Source organism: Vigna unguiculata, chromosome 3, assembly GCF_004118075.2.
Source record: "Vigna unguiculata cultivar IT97K-499-35 chromosome 3, ASM411807v1, whole genome shotgun sequence".
In the NCBI taxonomy this organism is placed as follows: Eukaryota; Viridiplantae; Streptophyta; class Magnoliopsida; order Fabales; family Fabaceae; genus Vigna; species Vigna unguiculata.
Genome location: NC_040281.1, coordinates 745,792 through 772,234, shown reverse-complemented (window position 1 = coordinate 772,234; position 26,443 = coordinate 745,792). Strand labels below are relative to the sequence as shown.

The window sequence follows — 26,443 nt, the reverse complement described above, 5'->3', positions numbered from 1 at the left end:
CACCAAATTTGACAATATCCCAAAGCCCCTTGGCACGTAGGAGATTCTCCATTAATTCACTCTAATGGTCATAGTGCTGAACATCAAAGTGGGGAATTTTGGTGGAGAATTTTTCACTTTGCATGGTTAGATCTTATCGTTCTCACACGTCTCACAAAAGCTGCAGCTTGTGTATCAGGCCCCGTAGAGCTCTGATACCAGTTTGTAAGCAAATAGAATATAGAATATATTGGTGCAGGAACTCGATGCCCATTTCATTAAACTCAGGCTATTATATAGCCAAAAACAAAAACAAATAATGCATAATAGACTGCACACGTTGTGCCTACAAAATAGAAAATATCCCTACAGACCAGGAAATTATTAAACTGATATAACAAATAATAAAAAACCGTTTCATATATATATATATATATATATATATAAGTTTGCAAATCTTAAAAATATTTGTTAACTTCCACTATCGTAGATTTTTTTAAGTTGAAGTACATTTTTAGGTGTATTTTAATATAATATATTTAACTGTAATTTATTATTATACTCTGAATTAAAAAAGTAAGTGAACGTTCATTTACAAATTCTAAAGATATTCAAATATAACATGACTAGAATATTATTAGTTATTTCTTAAATGACCTAGCATCATAAATATACCTTTAAACAATAAAACTGATGTGAAGTAAATATTTTAGGTAATTTAGTTATTTAAGAAAAGGCGGTTCCTTCTAAAAAAAACAAGAAAACGCTGTTTCTTTTAAAATTTCTTTTGGCAAGAAAACACAGTTAGAATTTTGATATAAATTATTTATTATTCGGAGGGCGTGAATGTCATGTCACGATAACATTCAAAAAATGACTTTAGAACGAACTTCCTCTCCTTTACTTAACCCACATTGGAACGTGTAAAGTGACCATTTGCCCCATCATAGCGCATGAAATAAAGAACCGTTTGGTTGGTGCCCATTCTTTTTTTCTGTATATGTTGGTTTCCCCGTTCGAATTTCCCGTCTCTTCGGATGCACATTCTGCATCCACAGAAGCGCGTTTCGTCGATCTAAAACCATAAACCCCTCTCTCGTTAGATCTCCTTCCGTTCGTTTCTTCTATCTCTCTTCCGATCCGATCCGATCTATTTTCCGATTTCAAAATGGCGACGATGACGAGCTTGATCGGTCTCATCAATAAGATCCAACGAGCCTGCACCGTGTTAGGCGATTACGGCGGCGAGGGTTTATCGCTTTGGGAAGCTCTTCCATCCGTCGCCGTCGTCGGTGGCCAGGTACTGAACACTTTCTCCGTTCAAACTACAATGCTTTCTAACTCTTTATTTCTTTTTGTTTTTCAAATTTCTTTTGTGGAATATCAGAGTTCAGGAAAATCGTCGGTGCTTGAAAGCGTGGTCGGAAGAGATTTTCTGCCTCGTGGATCTGGTGATTCTTACTCTCTTTCTTACCATCTTCTGCTCTGGTTCGCTAGTTTACGAGATCTCTCTAGCAATGTTGTTCATAAAGCAGTATTGCTAATATATATTTATATATATTACAAGAAATGATGCTTGCAGAGTACTGGTTACTAAACTAACTGTGAAATCAAAAACTATTATGCAAAGGTGGTCACTGTTTTTTGGTAAGAAAATATGAAGATTTTTTTTGAGATGTTGGTTTACTGAAAATAGCTTCTCCCAGTGGTCTTTTTATTTATTTATTTATTATCTATTATTAATAGCAGTAGTAGTGAAAACACACTAAAAGATAGTTACTAAAATAGAAATAACAATCATCAGAACAGTTTTCACAAAAAATGTTATTGTCAAAATGGTGCGAGAATAAGGGTAAAATAATATAAAAAGTGTGCACACCAAAGCCAGTAACGAAAATCTCGGTATCCTTTATGTATTAGTATATATGATTATTTATTATTTTTGTTGTTGTTACTATTTTCTATTTTTACTACAAGATGTCGCGTATTACTCTGTTGATGGCCGTGGAGGACGCTTATAACTTATTTTCTTGCCTCTGAATGGTTTTTTGACATTTTTTGTTGTTTTCTTTAAGGTATTGTTACACGGAGACCGTTAGTGCTGCAACTTCACAAGACAGACAATGGGACGCAGGAGTATGCGGAGTTTCTTCACTTACCGAGAAAGAGATTCACTGACTTTGGTAAATGAAGTTTCTATCTAAATTTCCTTTTTTTCAGTTTTTTTTTTTTTGTTTTTGTTAATAAAATAATTTCGATGGTAGTATAGCTTTGAAATAAACATAGAGGCTGTGAGCTTGTGGGTGATATGTGGTATGTGTACGTAGCCTGTTTCAGCTTGGGGATTTTATTATGTTTGTCTATGTGTCCGATGTTCAGTGTGTGGATTACAAATAAATAACAGCTGCAGTTAGAGTTTGTACTATCACAATGTCTCCGTTAGTTGGTTCTACAATGATCCTTTACTTCCCATGCAGCTGCTGTGAGGAAGGAAATAGCAGATGAAACAGATCGTATAACTGGGAAGACAAAGCAAATTTCTAACATTCCAATTCAACTCAGCATTTATTCTCCAAATGGTTTGTACCTCTATTTTCCATTGATAGCATGACATGACATGGCTCTTGAAAGCAGTTGATTGAAAACTTATAATGTTGTGCTGTATCTCTTTATTACCATTTCCATCTTATTTCTTATTTCATTGTTGTGACTATTTATGGCTTATGATTTAAAGAATGGCTACATTTTTTGACATCTTTGAATGAATCTTCTCTTCCAAAACTAGGAGAATTTAGTCTTCTGCTTTATTTAAAAGTGAATTTTACGTTTGTATTGATTGAATTCTGAACTTTAATAGTCTTGTCCTGTGCTGGTGATTCTACAAATTAATTATCCAGCGCGTAATTTTCATGATTGTTTTATAGCCAGAGTATTTTTTAACCATGCACTCCGGCTTTAATTGAAGCTTTACCTATGCTTAGGTTGTCAATCTGAATTTTCAAATTCAGCATTAGGTTTGGTGCAAAAGTTTTTATTTCTTGAAATCATCATAATATTAATCTCACGGAATATTTACATCTACTATAGGAAGTTTGAGAATCATTGTTAATGGAAATAGCTTCAAAGTGAATATTCCTTCATATTTCATTTTTCTACGAATATAATTTTGGAAATCATATTTATTTATTTATTTGTTTGATTGAAGATCACTTGGCTTTCTCATTTAGTACTTACCATCCTTGTTGAACAACATGAATATAAAAGACATAGTTAATGCCCTCTTTCTGTTTGACATAGTTATGTGGCTTTTTTGCAGTCGTAAACTTGACCCTCATAGATCTTCCTGGGCTGACAAAGGTTGCAGTAGGTAAACCTCAATATATTTCTCAGTATATATATGCAATTTGAGTTGTATTCTGAGAGGACTCATTAGAACCTTAAACGTATAACCAAGTTTTTCCTTCTTTTTTGCAGAGGGACAGCAGGAGAGTATTGTTCAAGATATCGAAAACATGGTCCGCTCTTATGTTGAAAAGGTAAATTATACTATATGAAGAGAAAAATGAATTAGTGCGATATGATTTTAATTTTTGTTAGACAAGCTTGATATGAAAAACTTATCTGAATCACCCTTATTTAAAGAAGAAATATGATTCATCACACTTGGAACCCCTTCAAATAACACTACATTCTGGTAATCAATAAATTTATCTGGGTAGTCTTTTGCTAGAAACTTGTGGTTTTTTTCCTTCTTGCATCTTGTGTTTTTGGTTAATGTAGGATTCACTCACAATAATGTTTTCCTTCCAGTAATTTTTTTGATCTGTTGTTGCAAGAATATTCTTCTGATTGGCTTCATTGGCATCACCTGTAATCAGTCTAAGTTCACTTTGAATTCTGTAATTTATGTTCCATTTTAAAGGAAATTGAACTGCCTTTGGTGTGTACTTCTGTCAAATTCATTGTCTACTCTTGCTCTTATAAATTATCTTCGATGTTTCATGTAAACAATCTAATTGAACTCTTCAACTGTGAAGCCAAATTGCATTATCTTAGCTATCTCTCCTGCAAACCAAGATATTGCCACATCAGATGCCATAAAAATCGCACGAGAAGTTGACCCTTCAGGTATGGCTGTTTATATTGGAAGCAATTCCAAGGGTAGATTTGGATTCATTCATTTTTGTTTTTTCTCATTCTTTCTTGGGCAGCATGCATTTACGAAAAAAAAAAATTCTTCCTTGTACTTTTTCAGGTGAAAGAACGTTTGGTGTTGTTACCAAACTTGATCTTATGGATAAAGGAACTAATGCAGTTGATGTATGATTTCTTAACCACTGCAACTATCTTCTGTTTTGTTCTTCAGTAACTTAAATTGATTTCCTTGCATTTAACTGAGATTAGAGTTTCTGTGTTAGCTTGTTAGTTGCAAAATGACAGAAGATTTTAAATGTAAAACGTGAAGGTACTCGAGGGAAGGCAATACAGGCTGCAGCATCCATGGGTTGGAATTGTGAACCGTTCACAAGCTGATATTAATCGGAATGTTGACATGATTGCTGCTCGTAGGAAGGAGCGTGAATATTTTGAGACAAGTCCTGAATATGGACATTTGGCACATAAAATGGGATCAGAATATCTTGCTAAGCTTTTATCTCAGGTTTTATATTCTACATATTTTCAGTAACATTTTGATAATTTACTGAACTTACTTTTATTCAATTAATTTCTGATTATTCCAATGGTGAGTGATCGTTTTCTTTCACTGCTTTTTGTGATTGCAGCATTTGGAGCAAGTTATCAGACAGAAAATACCAAGTATCATTGCCTTAATAAATAAGACTATTGACGAGCTAAATGCCGAGTTGGACCGTATAGGCAGACCAATTGCTGTGGATTCAGGGGTCAGAACTGAGACCTATGCTGAATAATTTAATTTGAAAATGGTTTATTTCTGAGTGTTTTAAGTTGTGTTACTTGTTTGCGTAGGCCCAACTATACACTATTTTAGAGATGTGTCGTGCATTTGACAAAGTATTTAAAGAGCACCTGGAAGGAGGGTAACTACTCCTATTCAGCTTTAGAATTAGCTCCTTGTTTACTTTTGTTTCTTTCTATAACAAATGAATTTTAGTAGTCTCTTTTTCGTTTTTTGCCTTGTCAACTATTTGATTAGCCCACTAACTTTTTTTTCAGCCGTCCTGGAGGGGACCGGATATACGGAGTTTTTGATCACCAATTACCAGCTGCTTTAAAAAAGCTTCCTTTTGATCGCCATCTTTCCCTGAAAAATGTCCAGAGGGTTGTCACTGAAGCTGATGGGTATCAACCCCATCTAATTGCTCCAGAGCAGGGTTACAGAAGACTCATTGAAGGATCTATAGGCTATTTCAAAGGCCCAGCTGAAGCCTCCGTGGATGCTGTAAACTTTTTTACTTTATTATATCTTGTTTTAGTTTGTCATCCGTTCCATGGTATGATGAAATTACCAGATATAACATGAAATACTTCATTGTTTAGACATTAGGTCTCCTCCTCAACTACTATATTGCTTTCTATCGTGTTTTCTTTTTTTTCAAAACCACCTCTGAAGGGATTCATCTCCGTGTTGATCACAGCAGGAGGTAATTGTGAAGACAAAATCAAATAAATGAAAATCCTGAGATCACGTGAAAATATATATATATATATATATATATATATATATATATATATACAAGCATGCGATTCTGAACGTCTTAGTTTTCCTCTTTTCTTCCACGTCAACACAAACCTGGAATGTTGTTAAACTTAAATTTCATGACGATTGATTCTGTTTTGATTTCTGAATCCCTTTCTCAATAAATAATTTCCCATGATGAAATTCTGACGTATTTATACCAGAAGTCACATTTATAATTGTGTTTCTTATATTATTGTTATATACTGTATGAGGGTTGTTTAACACGTGTTTTTCCTTTAATTTTTGTAACTGAAATGAGATAAAAATGGTTACTCCACAAGAGGAGCTGTTTTACTCATTTACATTTTTTTATATTAAATTGCTCTGTGTGATTTTGTTCTTTCCATTTCTGAACAGCATGCTTTCTTCTATTATGCAGGTTCACTTTGTTTTAAAGGAACTTGTACGGAAATCAATTGCAGAAACTGAGGTAAAGCAGTGCACAAGTTGATGAAACTCTTTTTAGACATGTCATTATTTTAAAATTTTAAAATCAACAAAATGCAAGTTGAATGCGCTTGTTCTTCGTTCACACCTATTTCATGTGTCTGAGTTGGTTATTAGGATTCCTTCTTGAATTAATGAATCTTTGAAGGCTAATAATGAAGGGTATGAGTCATTGCTAAAAAACTGATGTAAGGTGCCGTTCCAGGACCTGTGAATAGTTTTTCTATCATTAACTTTGGTATCTGAAGGGGTGAATTGGTATGGGGAAGATATAATCAAATTAAATTTTACAGTTGGTGTATTTATGACATGTAGGAACTAAAAAGATTTCCAACACTTTCAAATGATATAGCAACTGCTGCAAATGAAGCTCTGGAAAAATTCCGAGAAGAAAGCAGGAAGACAGTTACACGGTTGGTTGATATGGAGTCTAGCTATCTAACAGTGGAGTTTTTCAGGAAGATTCATTTTGAACCAGAAAAGAATCCAAATGGACCACCAAATCCAAACCGGAATGGTCCCCCAAATATGGACAGTTATACTGACAATCACCTTCGCAAAATTGGTAACATATTCCTCAAGCCTTTTTAGTAACATTTAAGAATAATATTGTAATTCTTAGTATATTATTATTCTAGGACTACAATACTGGTTAGATGGATAAGCTTATATAAACCATATCTTTTTACTGAAGTGTTTAAGACTCATCTTTCATCAAAAGTAAAAGTTATGTAATGTTGGTAAGCAATGTGGGAACTTCTTTTTCTAATATGTGGTCAGCATGTGTCGTTTTCAATTAAAAAATCCTTTTTTTTTCTAAAATAAAGATTATTTTTTTCAAAACTGCATTCACTCTAAAATATTAAAAATTGTGTCCGAGAAAGTTAGGATTTTGGGGAAGATGTGTAACCCTTTTCTCTCATATCTTGTGTGAGTTTTTTGTTCCAATAAAGTAAAGAGCGAGATGCTTTGAAATTCACTCAAATCTTTGAAAGGAGGGTTTAAATTTAAATGGCATGATTCCACGTAATTTGGATTTTGATTCGAGATTGCTTTTACATATCTAATGGTTTATACAGTCATTATTCTGTGTATTATATATATTTTGCTGCCTGATACAGGAACAAACGTAAGTTCCTATATTAATATGGTTTGCGATACACTTAAGAATACCATACCCAAGGCTGTGGTTCATTGTCAAGTTAGAGAGGCTAAGCGATCTTTGTTGAACTACTTTTACGTTCAAGTTGGGAAGAAGGAGGTACGATTTTTTATCTTCGGGTTAAATTTTTCCCATCTTAGATACAATTTTCTCTCGTTCCTTAACTATGTTATAATTACGTATGGTTTACTTGAATTTACTTATATAATTACAATGCCATGCCGCTTTTTTCCCATTGATAACTTAGTGAACCTGGTTCAAGTATAAGCTTACGAAATGATTTTTTTTTGTCAATATCATGAAGTACATGTAACCAAAGCTGTGTACGATGAATCTAAATATACTGTTGGATTAAGTTTTTTTGAAATTATAAAAGTATGACGTGAGAAGATATTTGCTTTGAATTTGGGGATGATCAAGATTGGACAGTGTGTTAGTTAGGCTCTATGTGTGGCTTTGTATTTTAATTAGGTTAAATTATAATGTTGGTCTTTTTAAAAAAAATTATCTAAAATTCTTGGCTTCAGAGTTTAGAAAATCAGAAATTTAGGTCCAATCTTCAATTTTGTATGGTTTATTTTATATTTTATTTTCATGTTTTAATTAACTAAATTATACTTGAGGTTTGTTAAATGAAGGTTATGTTTATAGTTCAACTAAACGTACATAAATACATTGAAGGTATGCAAATTTAGAATTAGTCAAAGTTGAAGGAATAAAATAGTGGAAATAATGGATCAAAGTAGATCAAGAATGAAAATGATTCAAATTGCAATTTAGGTATCATTAAATCATGTACTACGGCTATATGCAAGTGTTGTAGAGGATGTCAATTGTTGCATATACTAGCTTATAGAACAAGTTAGCAAAGGTTTAGGAAAAAGGGGTAATAGAATACTTCCCTTGTGATTTGTCAAAAGGATTGTTTAAGCGAGATAGGCACAATACTTTGTTGCAACATGTATATAAATTTGATGAAAGCAACATGTATATTTCAATATGACGAAAGCAACATTATAACTGATTACTGGAGCTGTTATGCAGAAGGAAAAATTAGGTGCGATGTTGGATGAAGATCCAGCCCTTATGGAAAGGAGAAATCAAATAGCCAAAAGGCTTGAATTATACAAGCAAGCTAGGGATGACATTGACTCGGTGGCTTGGAAATAATGAGATCCCAGAGTTTGCAACAGATGTGAGATTTGTTATAGATTTTGTAGCTTTTTTACTATTTTTTTAATCAAGCACGAACAGAAAAAAGTCCACGGTCATGACAAGAAGTGAAATTCGTACTTGCGTATAATTCTTTTGACCCACATACCACAGTGTAAAAAGCATCCGATCCGAGTTCTATGTTGTGATTTTATGTAACTTACCAGTTCTTAAGATGTTTGATTTTTATGTTCGAAGGACGACTTCTCCATTTTATTAGTCTCTTAATTTTCATTCTTTGTTATATATATGCCGATGATTACTTTAGAGGCGTCAAAGATTAGTAAACTCTCAACTAAAACCGAGGTGACCATTTGCATAACATAGCAATAATCCATATGAAAAATGTTTTTAACAAATTCTTCTATTAACCATCAAATTGGTTTAAAATAGAGAACATAGCATTAGAAAATTTAAATTTCATCCCTCTTAGTTATGATCATATGTAAATTGTATTACCTAATATTTACAATAATCTGTTCATGAGTTTTCGTCCCATAGAAAAAAGAGGAGATTTTAAAAATTGTCGGAGAAAGTTATTAAAAGAGATCTTATTTGAAGATACTTCTGATAAAATTTCTATTTACAGCTGTGTAACGTTCATATCTTCATTGGTGCTGTTAAATGATTTATTTCCGACTTGATTATAAACCTCGTGTTCAATTATAGTTTAACTGAAAAACTTGTGTAAATTTTAGAAAAAATTCCAATGACGTGTAAAAGATATTGGTACGAGTCGGGTTCTCTCCATTTGAAAATTTGACTCCGTCTATCTCATTCCTTAGCATTGTGTTTGGGTCGGGTTGAATAATTTGTGTGTGTGAAGAAATGGATGCAATGCCTTTGGATTACTGGATTTTTGAGGAAGTAAAAAAAGAGAGTAAAAAAAGTGAAATTATATATTTTGAGTGAAGTTATTTGAATTAAAGCGAAGAAAGTGAAAATTGAGTAGAAAGTTGTTACAAGATATGATTATATAGTAAAATAATTTTTGTATATATTTAAGAAGTAATTTATTTCAATAATGATTTTTAAATTATAAATCAAAATGAAAATAAATTTTAAATTAAAAAATATTTCCAAATTTTTTTAAAAAAAAGTATATATATATTAAAGTAAATTAATTTATAAAATATATTTTTTAAATCATTTTATTAATTACTTAATATATTATAATAGAAACACATGTTATATATGATTTTTTTTATATTATATATGTAAATATAAATAAAATATTTATACGGTAATTTTTTTTCACATATTTAAGGAGAGAAAGTCTAATATAAAGTCTTGTATCATTTTCTGCATTTTTATAATTTTGTTTTTCCAACTTTCTTTACCTATGATGCAAATATGTGTGTCGAATATAACACGACTATGATATGTTGATAAATTTACTTTTAAAATATTATGATATAATGTGATAAATAATCATTTTAAAACATAATAAATATATAATTATTAATATATGAATATAAACTAAAATCATATACATTAAATCTTATTAACATAAAAAATATAAATTATTTTTATCATTAAAGTATTACAATTTTTATAGAATAGATATTTTAATGATAAATATTAATAACATATTCTAAATTATTCAACACAAATACATAATTTAAATTAAAATATCGATTCATCATTAATCTTTTAACTTTAGCGACTCCATCGACAAACAAACACAAAGGTATATTACACTCTAAACTCTAAAATCATAATTTGAAAATTTATACACTTGTATTTGAAACTGCACGTTGGCCAGGCAGTTTTGCTTCTTCTTTTTTTAAGTGCAAGTAATCCTAAACACATGAAAAAAGTAATTTAATTTCCTAAAATTAGATAGCAAATGAAACCAATTATATCATTGGTCTACTTCTGTATATAACGGCCTACATTAACAAATGGATTAATCGCAGTTATAATTTAGTAAAATGGTTAAATTTCAAGACTTTACAACTTTCTACTGCATGAAATCTAAGCATTTATTCACCCTTTTTATCCGTAAAATGATCTAAGAAGGCTCATAATAACTAGTACCACCCAACTAAACCTCCTTTAATAATTGAGGATTTATTAACGTTCAATCCTCATACTCATATTTCCTTCAATTTCTTTTTTGATATCTACCCACGGTTTCTCTCTTTTTTTTCTCCTTCTTATCTTTATTATACATTGGTTGTACCAAAGTTGATGATAATAAGAAATAATAATAAAAGAATTAATTATTAACAAAAGTAACTGTAAAAGAAAAAGGAGGGATGATACAAGAGGCAAGAAGTGTATGATGTACAGAAGTTTGTGTCCTAGTGTGATAGTCATACATCATACATCATTCAAAAAACAGTGGTAGTAAGTAATACACACGTCATGTCATACAACAATCATATGATATATATAGTTTTTCATATACAAAACCAAACTACTAAACAAAACCCACCCAAAACAAAACCTATTTTGCAACAAAAATCTTGTTCTGAGAGAAAGAGGGTCTGGTTTTACACCCTTCACAGGTCAGAATCCTGACGACTAGCCAGGCACAACTCATGCAACTCATTGAGTATCCACTCCTCCCCAGTGTGTCCACCCAACACCAGCACCCTTGTCCCTCCCACCACACATGTGCTATGACCCCAAGCAAATTTCGGTGGTTGCCCTGGAACATTCAGGATCCTCCATGATGGTTTCTCTTCAGAAGGGTCCAAGAGAAATAGCTGAGATGGTGAGTGAAGCCCCGCAATGGAACCTCCAAATATAATGATCCTCCCACAAGGCATGCTCACAGCAACATGATCCAATCTCGGAGGAGGAACAACACCACTTTGACTTGCCAATCCCGTGAATGCACTATACTCTAGCTGCCTCCACTGTGGCTGTTCATCTTCCAAGTCAATCGTATAAGCCTCACCTGATCGCAGCCGCAAGTGTCCACTCTTCGCAAGTCCACCAAACATCAGAAGCTTTGTCCTTCCGTACACCGACAGTGAGTGCCCCAACCGTGATGGAGGCGCCCATGATGTTGGAATCTCTCTCCATGTCGGATTCTCTGTTGTCAGATCGAGTAAATACGTGTCACTGAGAAGTACTCCGGCGTCCGTGCACCCGCCGGAGACCACCAGTTTCGACCCTTCAATCGTGCAAGAGCTATGCCATGATCTCGGAAGAGGTGGCGTTCCACCGCATACTTCCCTCCATGTTGGCTGCTGAGCATCCAAATCAAGCACGAACACATCATTGAGCAGTCCTTGCCTTCCGCAGCCGCCAAAAACCACCAACCAAGAACCGTTTAAACATGAAAGCGTGTGGCCCCATCTTCCTGGTGGGGATGATTTCACACTCACCCTGCGCCATTCTGGATTTTTAGCGTCGAGATTTAGAACAAAAGTGTCATCCATCGGTTGCATGTCCACCCCTTCGCCTCCGAACAACACTAGTCGGTTTCCCGCAGCACAAGCACTGAAATTGCAGCGTGAAGGCTCCACTGCTCCTCCCACTGTGAGTTTTCTCCAACAAACAGCTTCGAGGGTGGTGAGTTCCCGAGTCAGACGACCCCATCCTAACTTCTTGGTCATCAGTTCCAATGTTCCTGTCACTTCTTTGCCCCACGCATTCTGACATACCATCTTCCTCACATGCTCATTCTTTGTTAATTGGCGTATTCTTCTGCATACAGACCCGATGGATGCAACATCCCTTGGTGTCAATCGTGACAAAATGTTGTGAGCCAATACTTCGTCAGAAAGCTGAAGAATGCCGCACATCTCTTGCTGCTGGCTGTACAAGCATTGTCCACTCTTTGGAGAATATTTACCATTCTTGTCAAATTCCTGATTGCAAGTCTCTTTGAATACTGGATATGAGACTCGGTTCAGATCTATATTTGCCTCAGAAAATAGTTGGATACCTATTACGTGTGTCACAGTCCCGTCATCGTCGTGGATTGGTGCAAGTCTTAGTCTGTTCACCAACGGCGTGCCGTCCTTTCTGAAATTCAAAAGTTCACCTTGGAACTCAACACCTTCCTCGAGACATCTTCTGATCTCGGACACAACAACAGGATCCACCAATGGGTGTCTCCTCTGAGCTCGAGGATCTCTGTACTGTAAGAACCGACTGAAACAAGAGAAATTTCAAAGCAATTATTGGACATTTTTTTAAAATAACCCTGATCGGTATATAACAAGTCTTATCCCATTATGGATCGCAGGATTCCATTTTGTACACTTAAAACCAAAGTTTCAAACAAATTGTTTCTGATTAGGGGATTGAGTAAGGAACTGCAAGAAGGATTTACAAGAAAGCAAACTCTTCAGCTTAACCGGCTACCTTCCCTACTGTTGGCAACATGAAAGTCACATTTTTAATCAATATCCTCCATCAAAATTTTTCTCAGAGTTAGTTGAAGCAAAGGCTCAAACAGTTTACAAACCTTATATCTTACTATTCTAAGTATCCATTTTCTTGAGACTTAAATATTTTCAGGTCCCTAAACTTGATTTAAGTTTGTTTTTGGTCATCTAAAATAAAAGGGTATTTCTTTAGATGATCACAGAAGATAAATCTTAAGGACTAAATGTGGACGTTCTTGAAATTAGGGAGCCTGAAATAATAATCACTTTTAATCTGGGAACCAAAACTAAACCAAACTCAAACTATAGACACCAAAAACTCTTAAAACCAAAGCAGAGAGTTATCCCTCACTAACCGTTGATAATACACATTCCACCAAATTTGATAGAAAATTGCTATCTTCAATGGACAAAACATGACATTTTTAAATTATTTTAACCACACATGTATTTTAACTACACATTTGAACATTAATAAGAATTGTGGATACTTAATAAAATCCGCTGAAAATTCATACCAGCAATAATATTATGACACTAACGAGGAAAATAGAAATATCGGCCGATCGCAACTTTCACAAATCACATTGTAACTAGGTAAAAACAAGGGTTCCAAAAGGATGGACGGAAAAAAAAAAAACACTCCAGCTTGGGAGATGATAAAAAAGGAGAGAAAAGAAGTTCAATAGAAGAGCTAACAATAGCAAATAAAAAATTGCCGAAAAATGCACAGCAGAGGATAAAACACTGCCAATCAGAATTCACAGTTCAGTGGAATGTAGTTCGCAAAAAGCCACCAGATGTTTCTGAATTATGAATTTTGACACAGTAGAATCACATCTCTTAACTAGATGACACAATGGAACACATAAAAAAATCTCAGCTTAAACATAGATCTGAAGGAACAGAACAATCTGACAGACACATAAAGGGGGTTCTAGTTTGAGGAAGTTGAATTCAAGCCAAGCAAGAAAATTTCAGAGTCAAATGCAGAAAAGAGAAAAAACCCAGATGTTAAGGGGTCGGGAATTGCACAAAAAAGAGGGAGAAATGGAAGAAAATTCTAACCAGTTGCGACCGAGGGCCTCGTCAGCACGATATCCGGTGGAGATTTCAAAGACCTTGTTGACATATATGACCGGAAAATCAGGTTCAAGAGCATCAGAGACGACAAAGGAAGTTGGGGTTGTCGGGTAGAAGAAAATCCCTGGTTTCAGAGGAAGCTCACTCTCTTCTTCCTCAACAGCTTCAACACCATCATCATCTTCTTCATCATTCCTCGTGCATTTCAACCTCTTCCCACAGGTCTGAACCTCCCCTTCGTCTTCCTCTTTCTCTTTTGCCATAGCCATTTTTTTTTCTTCTTCTTCTTCTGCAACTGCAACAATGAAAATTAACACCGAACTCTCTTTCTTTTCTCTCTCTCGCTCTTCTCTGACAACGTTAAAGTTGGTGAAATAATGTGACGGAAATGCCCCGAAGAGAGGGGGGAATTACGAGTGGGGTATTGGGGAGATGAGAGGAGTGGCAGATTTGTGATTTAAGGAAGAAAAGAAGGGTGAAAGGGAAGGTGAATGGAGTCAACGTGGGGAACACTAAGGTGAGATGATATTTTGATAGAAAATATCTGGAAGTGAATTCCGACCACGTCATAGGAATGGAAGGAAGAAGATATTTATTTGTGTGACTTGGTTTTGGTTTGGCGGGTAAGAGAATGCATATCTATCTCAATGTCAAATCATCTCTCCTTTCTCCCTTTCCACAAAAATTTCATACCACTTTTTTTTTTCATTTTACTTTTTAATTCTGAAAAATTGTTCTTATACATTTTTTATACGGTTGATTTTATCATTAAATCTATCACGTTTTTCTTTGTGCTGTTGTCTTTTTCTTATTTATAATATACTTGTATTAATTTTCATGTAACTTTAAGATAAAGAAAGTCATTTCTTTTCTTAATTATGTTCTTTTTTTAAAATATGATATGAATTTGTTTTAGATTCACAATTTGAATGCGATAAATAGGCCATTTGAATTAACAAAACTATGGTGCAGGTAATATTTTATAATTTTTAAATAGTGTGATATAAATGCTACGTGATTTCTATATGACTAGGATAAAAATAAGGAGACCGTGATAAATAAACTTTGATGTGTATTTGAATTGTTAAGTGACATTTGTGGTATGTTGAATTTTATGGTATGTTGAATTTTATTTTTCAATTTTTAACATGAACCTAATATAAACTAACATAAATTGTTCTTAATTGTTGTGATTTTAATTTATATAATTATAAGATAGATGAAAGTGTAATTATTTTTACCAACTTAAATACACATTTAAAATATGTTTATAAGTAAGACTTATTCGTTGTGATTTTTTTCTTTTCAATTCGAGTTGTATTAGGTTTTCTTATTTTAGGGAACGAGATATTTTTTCTTATATCCAAATATTTTGAAGTCCAATATATCAGAGTGTTGTAAAAAAAAAATAGATGCGATATTGAATGCGTAATGTTTATTTTGTAAACAATGTTATTTATAGTATTTTTGTCCACTTTTATTTATTTAGATTAGTTGGTTGGGACCCTCTTAGATGATTTAGAATTTTGCTAATATGGACTGTTAATTTAATCCTTGATTAATTATATTAATTTATTAATTTTGTTTTGAGAAACTTATACGATCTTTGTGTACGCTATTACCATGAGTGATATGTGTGCAAACGTATGATGTAGTCTTGAGTTGACGACATCGTATCAATCTCATAGTAGAGTAATATATGTAGTTTTTGAGACAAATGTTTATTTAGACCAATTTGTGAGTCTTATGTATATCGTAGTTTAAACTTTAATACTTTTTTGCATAAATGAGATAGTATAACTTAACTTAGTAGAGGAATTTTTCACTTATTATCAAAAGAAATATTGAAAATCAAGGGAATTAGGTTCAAATATTTTAAAAATCTTAATAAATCTGTACATTAGTTTTAAGAATTGGTGATTTATACTCAATTTGAATTTTTAATAAAAATAAATAATAAAATTAAAATATCTTATGGTCATATTAGTAATTCCATTACATTCTCATATTTTATTTCCATAATTGTTAACAATAATTTTTTTATTAAGCATTTTAAATAAATATTTATTAAAGAAAGTGTAGAAACGATTAACATCATTAATTATTAATAACTATTGTATAATAACAATCTCTTGAATAAAATAATGATATATTCTACTAATCAATATAAGCAATTGTAAATTTTGTATATATATCAATAAAAGTATTAAAGTAGTTAGTTGACTAATTTATTTTCTTAATATTTAATGTGATTAGTGTAGTCTAAATGATATAAGTAGATTAAATTGTAAAAACACTTTATACACAGGTGTTAAAATGGTTAGGTTGGTATTTTTAACCTATCAACTCTTATTTTGTGAAATTGACTCACTAATATTTTTTAAAAATTAAAAATTAACATAATTTAAAATATTATTTTTTAACAATAAATTACTAAAATATGTAAATATATAATTATAACTTAAATCATTAATATTTAGAAATTAAATTTTAATTATTAATCTTAACAAAATAATTTAAAGGTAATAGTTAAAATTATTCAATTAAAAAGGTTATTTAAGAAATAAAAAACTTATAAAATATTTACATAATTAAATATGTTATATATATATATAATCAAATTAAAAAAAAACTATTCTTCCTTAGTCTTACCATACTGTTTTTGATGGAAGAATATAAAAAAAATTTAACCACTTTACTATAACTCTTTGGTCCTTTTAGCATCTGTATTAAAACCATTGTGAATAAATATGAATGTTTTAATGTTTAATTATTGACTAGTGCCGTTCATACAATTAAATTCAAGATAAGATTTTGGTTAATGTTATTAATCATAAAGCTCTACAATTTAAAAAATATGCGAGTTAAGTTTTAATAAAAAAAAAATATATAGTTTTTCACACCTAAAAAAGAACTATAAAACACGTACACTCAAAGTTGTTAATAAGAATAAAGGAAAAAAAAAAGTTAAATATCAAAGCCTATCAACAATTTCTAAACCGTGACTCTATAGTAAGAAGAGAAAAAAAAAATATTAAAATTTAATTATTTTATGTTATAAGAACAACAATGATATATTTTATATTTTTCTAAAAAAAATTAGTAAAATATAAAATTATAAATTATTCCACGATGAATTTAAACAATGAATTTAAAAATTATATATTACTTAATGATAAGTGCCACATTAAAGATTAAAAGTCACGAATGTCCTGAATTCCTTCTATCAGCAATATATATAAATTATTTAATTTTTATTGATATAATTTGTAAAGAATTATATTTATACTTTCAAATTGTATCATTTTAATAAAATAAAAATATGGTTTTGGATAGTAATTTTAATTAGGTTGTGTGAGTTTATTAATTTAAAATAGAGTTTTCGAATGGAGTGATACTGATTGGGCTCTTAATGGGGTTGGGCCGACCCAACAACAAGAAGAACAAAAGCCGTAGTCATTGGTGTTTTACAACTGCAATTGTAGGAAGAAGGTCGGAAACACGATGAGTTCGTCCAACCTCAGAGATCTTCAACGTGAATTGGAGAACAAAGCCAATGATCTCAGCAAGCTCCAGAAGGGCACGCTCACTATTCCCCTTATCTATTATTGTTCTATTTGGTTTCACTCTTCTAATTCGTGCAATGAATTTCCCATTTTTTTTTTTGCAGAAATTGCGAAGAATCACCAAATGAGAAAGAAGTACACGATTCAGCTTGGCGAGAACGAGCTCGTCCTCAAGGTACCATAATCATATATTTTTATTTGTTCTCTGGTTCTTCCTGCTACGATGTCAACTGATTATGTGTGTTCCTTTTAATAAGGAACTTGATTTGTTGAAAGAAGACGCAAATGTTTACAAGTTGATTGGACCCGTACTTGTTAAACAAGATTTGGCTGAGGCCAATGCAAATGTCCGCAAGAGAATCGAATACATTTCTGCTGAATTGTAAGTTTGTGTTTTCCCCTTTTATTGTCATGATGGGTATTGGGGTTTATTACTTGTGGGTCATATGATTAGCTTATCATGGTTGTGTTTTATTATTTAGTTAAAATACGTTTTATCGTATGCCCTTATTGTGAGGTGAAACACATAACCTAGTTATTCCTGAGGATACTAGTTAACACATTTGCTCTCACTTGGAAACTATGCGTGTGACCAATCTTGATCAATCTTGGGTCTTCCAAAGAGCTTCTGACCACTTCTTCCATTTCTTCCTATAGAAAATGGAATGGTTTTCGTTTTCTATTTATACTTTTCAATTGATATGATTATCATATGTGGTTGTAGATCTTAATAGGAAATCAAGGAACTATTAGGTGTCCGGTCCCATAGGATTGATTTTTGTTAGTTTGCAACAAAAGAGTAAATAAGTAAGCTTGAAGTATCTGCTATTTATATGAAGCTATTAACAAGGATGGGTGAACCGACTCAAAACAGCAAATAGTTCAAATATGACTAAAAACACAGCAATCAAGGGTATAAAATAGCAAAAAGAAGTTTAAAGCATATAGGTAGCAATCAGCGAGCGTAGGAAACTAAGCAAAAATGCAAAAATGAAACCACTCCCCCACACTTGACACATTGTCCGCAAGGAAAACAATTTGGAAACAGCAAAGCAAGTACAGAATTAAGCATAAAATGCAGAAAGAAAATTGTTCCGAGGTAATGAAGAGGAAAATGAAAAAACTGGAACGAAAACTGAAGCTGAATTTCACTATTCTTCCATCACTGGTTCTCTTGTATGGATCCTCTCCCGCCATTCCATGGAACTTTTTGGCTTCAATTCAAATTTGGCAGCTCATTCGGCATGTGGAGTCTGGATATACAGATGCTGGTAGCCTGCCTCCACGTTTGCCAACTCCTTCCAGGTTCTCTCTCACATTGCAGGTCTATGTCTCTTAGATTAACTGGTTCTGGTTCAACAGGCTTGACAGTTTGGTCTAGAGGTCCTGACTCAAATTGGTTTTGAATTTTCTCCTTTATCTCCCTTCAAGTTGTCTCAAGCTCAAAGTGAAATCTGTGTATTGAACCCGGTCTGGACTTGGTCACACACTTACAGTAAACACAGTGACCGAAATAGAACAGTGATCATAGCAAAAACAGTGTATAACAGTGGCAGAAAAATATAGATTACTCCTATCTAAAATGCTCAAACTGGAAAAACAGATGGTAACTAAATACAAATGGCTGCTAAGTCTTTCTTTCCTCGGCAACAATGCCAATTTGTTGAATCCCCATTCGCATAGAGATTTACAAAATCGTAAACTCCCCTCTTATGTAGTAGAGTGGCAACCAATGTGTCAACATAAGGAAACTCCAACTCTAATAGCTAATTTGTGTTATGTTATCCATGAAAACTAATGTAGACTATGGGGGAAAATGTAAAAGACAATATCTACTCTAACACAGTGCAAGAAACTCAAGAAAAGAAACTAAACAAAAGATATATACAAACATGGAAACAAAAAATATATACAAACATTGAGCCTATTTTGTTTTATTACAACTCCGTGTGTAGCTGGTTCCAAGCCCAAACAAAAGATTAGGCTTGTATTTGTATTAGGCAGGCAACAAACATGCACAAATAAATTACAAAATATTTTATGACATGGATAGATAGATGGATTACCTTGTACTAAATTTATTCTCTATGTCCTATCTTTCCCTCATTTCTAATACTGTTAACCATTGCTGGCTTCTTTATGTTTTTTAGCCATCCTTTTCATTTTATGTCTGGGCTGGTTTTAGTATCTTATGTTTTATAATTTTTATTTTTGTTATCACGAATGTAATTGTTCTATGTGTGACAGGAAGCGGCTTGATGCCACAGTTCAAGATTTGGAAGAGAAGCAAAATAGCAAGAAAGATACGGTTTGTAACTTTTGCTTCCTTTCCTTTTTATCTTTGGTCTCTGCTTATACATGTTTTTGGTCATTCCATCTGATATTTGATGCCGGTAAGTTGAATGCCATTTCAATTTGAATGGATATATGTGTTATGGTCTACTTATTATGTAGTGATCCAGTTTCATGCATTTGTAAAAGATTCTTTTAACCAGATGGATCCTATAAATGACTGATATCCAGTTTCTTTTGTCACTGTTGCAGATACTGAAATTGCAACAAAGGATTCAATCTCTTCAGTCTGGGAAAGCAAAGGCGTAGTTTCCCCTCACATATTGTTCCAGCATTGTAATTTAACTGTGCTAAAGTTGGATGTGCATTTGTATTTTGCGCCTTTGTTTTAGACTGAAAGTTAAGTCTTAGGAATGAAAAGAAACCGTTCGGAGATCTGAGTGGATATTGTAGTTGGTATCTGTTAATTTTCTTTCAAGTGTGTTCTATTAGAAGGAAATGAAAGAGGTCCTTAAGGAGATTTGGCGGGGAGGGGAATTAATTTATAATTTTTGAATTATGGTAACTCCATAAAATGAAATTTTCACTCAGCATCTTCTTTCAACAAGATTCTATTCTCATTTGTTAATGTGTAATTAGTTCAAAACAGCATATTGTCTTGCAAACCAAACAATCTATCTCTTTTGTTTTTTATCAAGTATCATTCTTCATAAAAATAACAACAAAAAGTCGTCATAAGGTAACAGAAATTCTGTTTTTTTTAGTAACTCCCAAATTTTCTTTCTTCACTTTTTAATAATTTCAGTTTCCTTTTTCTTTATATTCTTAATAATTGTCTAATTACTCAACAACAAAATATTATGATAAGAAGTTAAGAGAAACTATGTTATCTTTTATCCTTTTCAATTTATATTATTATTTTTTCCAATTATTCCAACGAAATTGTATTTTACGATATGTATATATATCCAAATATAAAACTGATATTTTATTTACAGTAAACACTCCAAACCATATCTATTAATCTGTCAATGCAAACTTCTCGCATATTCATAAAGCAAGTTATTATTCAAGTAATCCAATTTTAACTACGCAAATCCTAAATATTCTTCGTGCAGACAACTGTCAACAGTAAAACCCCCCCAAAACTATCTATTAATATGTCAATGCAAACTATTGATAAAGCAAAATATATTGTTGTAAGCAGTTACAATTTACAAACTTGTCTAATACTCAATTAAGTAAAAAAAAAAAAAAACTGTGATAAGAATACGGAAATGTCTATCAGGGATTGTGATGACCATTGTTCATAGAATTTAACTCCTTCTTGATTGTTTGATCATTAATATCTGTAGAGGCAGCAAAATATCTCACAACACCATTTGGGAAACCTGCGTTTTGAGGAAGCTGTGGTGGGTAATGCATAGAAGCTCCATTGTTGTACTCATACCGAGCCACTTGACCTATGTTGTTTTCACCTGGTACTACTGGTTGAGGTGGCATGTTCATGCAAAAGTTGTAATTCTGAGGACAAGAAGCTGAATTTTCAGAAATAGTTATGAAGGATGACGGCAAGTCGATTCGATGAATTTGAGGATGCTGCATATTATTCATCTGAATCGTAGCCGCATCAGGTACGGAACATAATTCATATCTAGAAGACTCAGGAAAATTGTTAGTAATGGAAATATTAGGAAACGCTGGCAAAGGATAAGGAGAATCATGTGCCAAAGTTTGTTGTTCTGCATGATAATGTTCAGCAACTTGTACATTTGGATCACATAATTTCTCTCTTGGTGGTTCCATGATGTTACATGTGAGACCAGGATGTGTCGGTTGCAAGTTGTTTTCCCCAGATGCATACAACCTTGGTTTTTTATTACCTGAAACCAAATACATCTCATTCTCTTCATGAAGTTTTCGTTGCTGTTCCTGTTTCAAAAATTTTCTGTATTTCTGTCAATCAAAATTTAAGTTCCCGTTAACATAAGATTTTCTGTATCTTTACACAAAAACACACTAAACAATAATGAAATCTATATAGAGAATAAAATGTACTAACCTGTAGATGACTAGCAACATGTCCTCTTGTCAAATCAGGCATGTTCATAGCTTCGAGAATCTTCTTTGGCACGGCATCTAAAACAAAATAATTAAGAAAACTAAATCGGTCAATTTGAACACAAGAACAGATACTGATGAATAGAGAAAAATAAAACAATTGCCCAGGAATCATACTTTCGAGTCCAATTCTTCTAATAGCATCGAGAAATATAGTATGCAGTTCTTGTGACCATACTACGCGATTCACAGAATTTTTTGATTCATCAACATCATCACTTTCTCTGAAAGTACTATTTCTCCTACCAACAATGGATGAATCAAATTCAGATTTAACACTTGTCCCTTCTGTTTTATTATCATCACCCAAGCTCTCAATATTGTTCTGGGTCCTATGTTCCCTCAGGAACTGGATAAAAACACGTATCCACATATTCTTTAACATGTCCTCACACAAGGGTTTATTCCGATAATCGCAAGCTCCAAGTTCAATAGCCTTCATTGCGGAAGCTTTACTATCATCTTCAGACATCACTGCACACATTGTAGAACAACTTCAAGTTATTCTTTATTATAGTCAAAATCGAAAATCGAAAACTTTGAATAATGTAAAGTAAACTAGTAGTAGTCATACTGATGACAGGAACATTAATTCTTTCTTTCTTGACGAATTGCAGGAATTCATAGCCATCCATAATTGGCATGTGGACTTCAATGAGTATCAAATGAATATGCGTTTTTCTTTCCCGCAAAAGATTGACAGCACTTAGAGATTCAGAAAATGTCATAACTGCACACAACTCAAAACAAGCATCAAGATAACTAAAGAATCTTTCTCTTAACAAATGATTATGAATAGAATATTGTATATCTGACCTTTATAAGAATACTGGTTGCATGTTTTCTTGATGAATTCAAGAAGTTTGAGATCACTGTCAATGACAAGAACATTAAGAATTGATGGGAATTCAGAGAAGTGAAGAGAAGAAATTTGGGCCATCACTTCACACTGTTGGGTAAGTTTGGGTAAGCAATTGAAAGAAAGAAATATATAAGGTATGTTTTGTTAACAATTGGTGGGTAATTTATAATTCAAATCCAAATCCCTTCTAAATTGATAAAGATTTTTCGGAAATAACCGAAGTCAACTATAAGATAAATAAGAAGATAATATGCTTTACAATTAAAAATATTTCACACAACCCATTCAGTAAATATGAAGAACATTTATGCTTTTAAAATTCCTTTTTATATATATGATCAATTGAAAAAAAAATTATAATAATTTTATTATGTGGGCGAGTCAGTAATATTTTAATAAATAATAAAGTAAATAGTCATTAAATTAAATTAACTAAATAAATTACTTATTGTTATTGTATTAAATCACGTTGTACATCAAATATAACCAATTATTTCTTTTATTTGACATGGAAATAACATAAATCAATTATTTCTTTTATTTTACATGGAAATAACATAAATGATAGGCCGTTACTATATTTTAATATACATGAAATCTCTCTTCTCTTGGGTTTTTTTTTTCTGTTTTTTTCGTACATACTTATTTTTAAAATATATTTAGGATTTATATATATATATATATATATATATATATATATATATATATATATATATATATATATATATATATATATATATATTAAAACAAGTTTTAGTTGACATTAATTGAAAAACTGTCATCTCAACAATATTTCTATTTTTCTTATGTTGACAACTATTTAAGTAAAGTCAAATTAAAAAGAATAGGTAAAATTTATCTGAAAATTTTCAACTTTTTACTTTTTAGGTGAAATTTAAAATTATCTATTTTTAAGTAATCTAATTATTTTCGTGAACTTTTTGAATTTTAGTTTGTCTTAAAATTCTTTATCTAAATAACATAATTTATTGTAAAACAATTGTATTACTCTCTTAAATATAAATTCGAAAAGAAAAATGATATTTTAATCCACTTTTTTTGACTCACTTTTAATCCATCACTCTTAGATTATTTATTTTAATTTTTTTGTAATGATGTGATGTGATGATCTAAAAATGATAAGAATGGTGAGTTAAAAGTGGATAAAAAAATAGGTTAAAGTATCATTGTCCATTCAAAAAATATTATTCTAAAAAATTTGAGTAATCCAAAGAAATACGTGAAGTCCAGGATGAAACTCCCACGTATCACGTGAGCCTGGAAGGCCCAATAGCTTGCGTGTTTTTCTTCCCCAAATTCCCCTTTCATGTAAAACCTACCACAATTTTCGCCATCGCGGATTGGAGCTTGAGCGGTTGTGCCAACTCTAGAGAAGAATATAATTGAGGTAGCGAAGTTCGTGTGATGATACCAAGCTTTTGCATCCTTTATTTCGTTCTTTTCGCTTAAGATTGCATCGTTTCATTCCTAATGTTAAGTTACTCAGTTCAATTCATATAATTCTTTTGATTTCATCTTAAACGAAAGATTAGATTAATTTATGATCATAGTTCATTGGACTTGCGATGTATGGAGGAAAGAATAATTAATGTCCTGATTTGATAACCATGAATTTTGTTGTAAGAAAATCACTAGGGGCAGATTATGGCTTGTTTGGATAAGTATGTTTTAAGAGAAGCTTTGTAAAGCACTTTTAGCTCTGTATCAAATAAGCCAGTTATTGATTACTATCTACAATGATGACGAATGTTATGGTATCTGTTGTAACTTGTCTTAGTTTTCTCTCCAGGAAGGTTATACACCATGGTCAATGCCACCAAAGGAGTCTTCATTTCCTGGTATCACCTCTTGGAAAGTTGTATAATTATGACTGTTGTAAGCCAAATATTCTAATGGTTATTTTTACAACTAGCTATTGTTGGAACCTCTACATACTATAACCTCTTGCCGGAAGTTTTGGTTTATTAACATACAAACAACCAGTCACTAATGGGGTATCAAATTACCATAGTTGGAGTGAACATGGTTTACTTTTAATTAATTTTTCCTTTCATTTATGTAATCTGCATCAATGATTGGCTAAATTGTCTTATGCAGTGACATTCCCATGGCACAATATATCATCAATATGAATGCTTCATTTCCTGCAGCTGATAAGTTCATTATACATGTCTTGGATAGCACCCACATGTTTGTCCAACCTCATATGGAGGGAATGATAAGGAGTCAAATCGCCAAGTTTAGAGAGGACAACACATATGTCAAACCTACTTGACTCCGCATAGCTTTTCTGGCCTTCTCAATTTCTATCTCCCAGCAACTGTTGCAGTGCTTATGTAAGAGCATTTAATGTTCTTTATAGTTTTCATAGTGCGCAGGGAAAAATGATATGTAATAAGTATAATTTTCCCTTTCTAAAAGAAATTATCTGTTGTTCCCTCTCCCACAACTCCACTTTCCAAACTAGATTAGATTTACCAGTTTTATATGACGTTTGTTCTTACAAATAATAACTCCTTTCACTTTCTGAGAATTGCCATCTTTTGGTGGCTTGTTTACAGAAATAGGGATTTTACTTAACACATTTTCACGAATGCTAAACAGGAAGACATTATTCTGAGGACTAAATTCGAACTGTTGCATATTAGCATGATGTAAAACCATCTATTTCTTCTTTAAATTGATATTTACATATATGTTTAAGAGAAAATAGATAGGAAATACTATAACATGCATTCATTTTTTGACTTATTTACCTTTTTACTTTCTTCTCCTATTAGTGTTTAAAGTGAATCATTTCGATAAAAACAGACAAATCAGTTTTGTTTATTCAAATTAGTTATGTGGAAGTAAATACAAATGGCTAAAGAAGCTGGTTAGTGGATATATCATGGTATGTTTAAAAAATGTCACAGATTTTAACTTGTTCTTAAAAGTAACCATTAATTGAAAAATATGTTTTCATAAATATAAATTATAAAAGTAAATATTCAATTAAGCAATACATAGACTAAAATATCAGTTAAATAAAAGTTTAGTGCGTGTATTGCTAAGAAATAAAATAGTATTTGCTTTCAGTTGTTCACCTTATGGAGAATTTTACTCCATATAGTGAGTGTGCTGTTTAGCTGTTACTTTCTAGTAGATTTTCAGTTTTTAAAATTATGTGGAGTCGCTTGGGGCTGTTATGAAGTGTGGTCAGTAATTTAGTGACCTGTTTTTGGGGTACAATTAATTCTTTTTAAATGATTAAAGGAACACATTTTGCTCTACAACGTTGTATCGCCCCTTTGACATTTATCTGTGGTATCAGAAGTTATAAACCAGTGAAACGTGTGACTCAAACACAAGAACTACTGAGACCTCGTTGCAACTGTTGGATTATGCTTATGGAGAATTTCTTGTGATATAGTCGCATAGAAGTTTAGTTCCTTAAAGTTGGATTCGGAAAATGTCTATTTGAGCACACTTTTTGTTAAAGACTGGAGATAGTGGTAAACTGCTTATTGTTTACTTGTACTTGAATTATCTTATATTTACTTGAAGTTGGTGGCATCTTTGAGAACTTTTAAGAAATATTCAATGAATGAATTTGAGAACTTGGTGCATTACTTTCTAATATAATAA

At 32.2% G+C, this 26,443-nt stretch overlaps 5 protein-coding genes across 6 annotated transcripts; 3 read left to right on the top strand and 2 right to left on the bottom strand.

Annotated features, from left to right (window-relative positions):
* The first annotated feature begins 903 nt into the window (after window positions 1–903).
* On the top strand, window positions 904–8,741 carry LOC114178170 (dynamin-related protein 1C). Its single transcript, XM_028063919.1, has 16 exons — window positions 904–1,279; window positions 1,367–1,430; window positions 2,055–2,162; window positions 2,457–2,558; window positions 3,296–3,346; window positions 3,454–3,515; window positions 4,017–4,107; window positions 4,235–4,299; window positions 4,445–4,639; window positions 4,764–4,883; window positions 4,969–5,039; window positions 5,176–5,401; window positions 6,081–6,131; window positions 6,464–6,713; window positions 7,270–7,409; window positions 8,355–8,741. The coding sequence occupies exons 1-16, from the start codon at window positions 1,148–1,150 to the stop codon at window positions 8,478–8,480; spliced, it is 1,854 nt and encodes a 617-aa protein (XP_027919720.1). The 5' UTR covers window positions 904–1,147; the 3' UTR covers window positions 8,481–8,741.
* Window positions 8,742–10,768: 2,027 nt separating this feature from the next.
* On the bottom strand, window positions 10,769–14,505 carry LOC114177970 (adagio protein 3). Its single transcript, XM_028063597.1, has 2 exons — window positions 13,940–14,505; window positions 10,769–12,635 (listed from the first exon to the last, which is right to left on the bottom strand). Exons 1-2 carry the CDS (start codon window positions 14,221–14,223, stop codon window positions 11,030–11,032), a joined length of 1,890 nt encoding a protein of 629 aa, XP_027919398.1. The 5' UTR covers window positions 14,224–14,505; the 3' UTR covers window positions 10,769–11,029.
* Window positions 14,506–17,391: 2,886 nt separating this feature from the next.
* LOC114176540 (prefoldin subunit 6) lies at window positions 17,392–20,330 on the top strand. Its single transcript, XM_028061611.1, has 5 exons — window positions 17,392–17,534; window positions 17,625–17,695; window positions 17,778–17,902; window positions 19,768–19,828; window positions 20,065–20,330. The coding sequence occupies exons 1-5, from the start codon at window positions 17,459–17,461 to the stop codon at window positions 20,119–20,121; spliced, it is 390 nt and encodes a 129-aa protein (XP_027917412.1). The 5' UTR covers window positions 17,392–17,458; the 3' UTR covers window positions 20,122–20,330.
* Window positions 20,331–21,096: 766 nt separating this feature from the next.
* On the bottom strand, window positions 21,097–22,873 carry LOC114178133 (two-component response regulator ARR14-like). The gene is made up of 5 exons (XM_028063861.1): window positions 22,750–22,873; window positions 22,508–22,663; window positions 22,051–22,407; window positions 21,875–21,951; window positions 21,097–21,768 (listed from the first exon to the last, which is right to left on the bottom strand). Exons 1-5 carry the CDS (start codon window positions 22,871–22,873, stop codon window positions 21,097–21,099), a joined length of 1,386 nt encoding a protein of 461 aa, XP_027919662.1.
* Window positions 22,874–24,018: 1,145 nt separating this feature from the next.
* Window positions 24,019–25,444, top strand: LOC114176447 (general transcription and DNA repair factor IIH subunit TFB5). 2 transcript variants are annotated; one of them, XM_028061490.1, is made up of 3 exons: window positions 24,019–24,203; window positions 24,606–24,654; window positions 24,914–25,444. In XM_028061490.1, exons 2-3 carry the CDS (start codon window positions 24,620–24,622, stop codon window positions 25,089–25,091), a joined length of 213 nt encoding a protein of 70 aa, XP_027917291.1. In that variant the 5' UTR covers window positions 24,019–24,203; window positions 24,606–24,619; the 3' UTR covers window positions 25,092–25,444. The 2 variants fall into 2 exon arrangements, with proteins under 2 accessions (XP_027917291.1, XP_027917292.1); XM_028061491.1 differs by having other exon boundaries at window positions 24,051–24,203; window positions 24,594–24,654.
* Window positions 25,445–26,443: the final 999 nt, after the last annotated feature.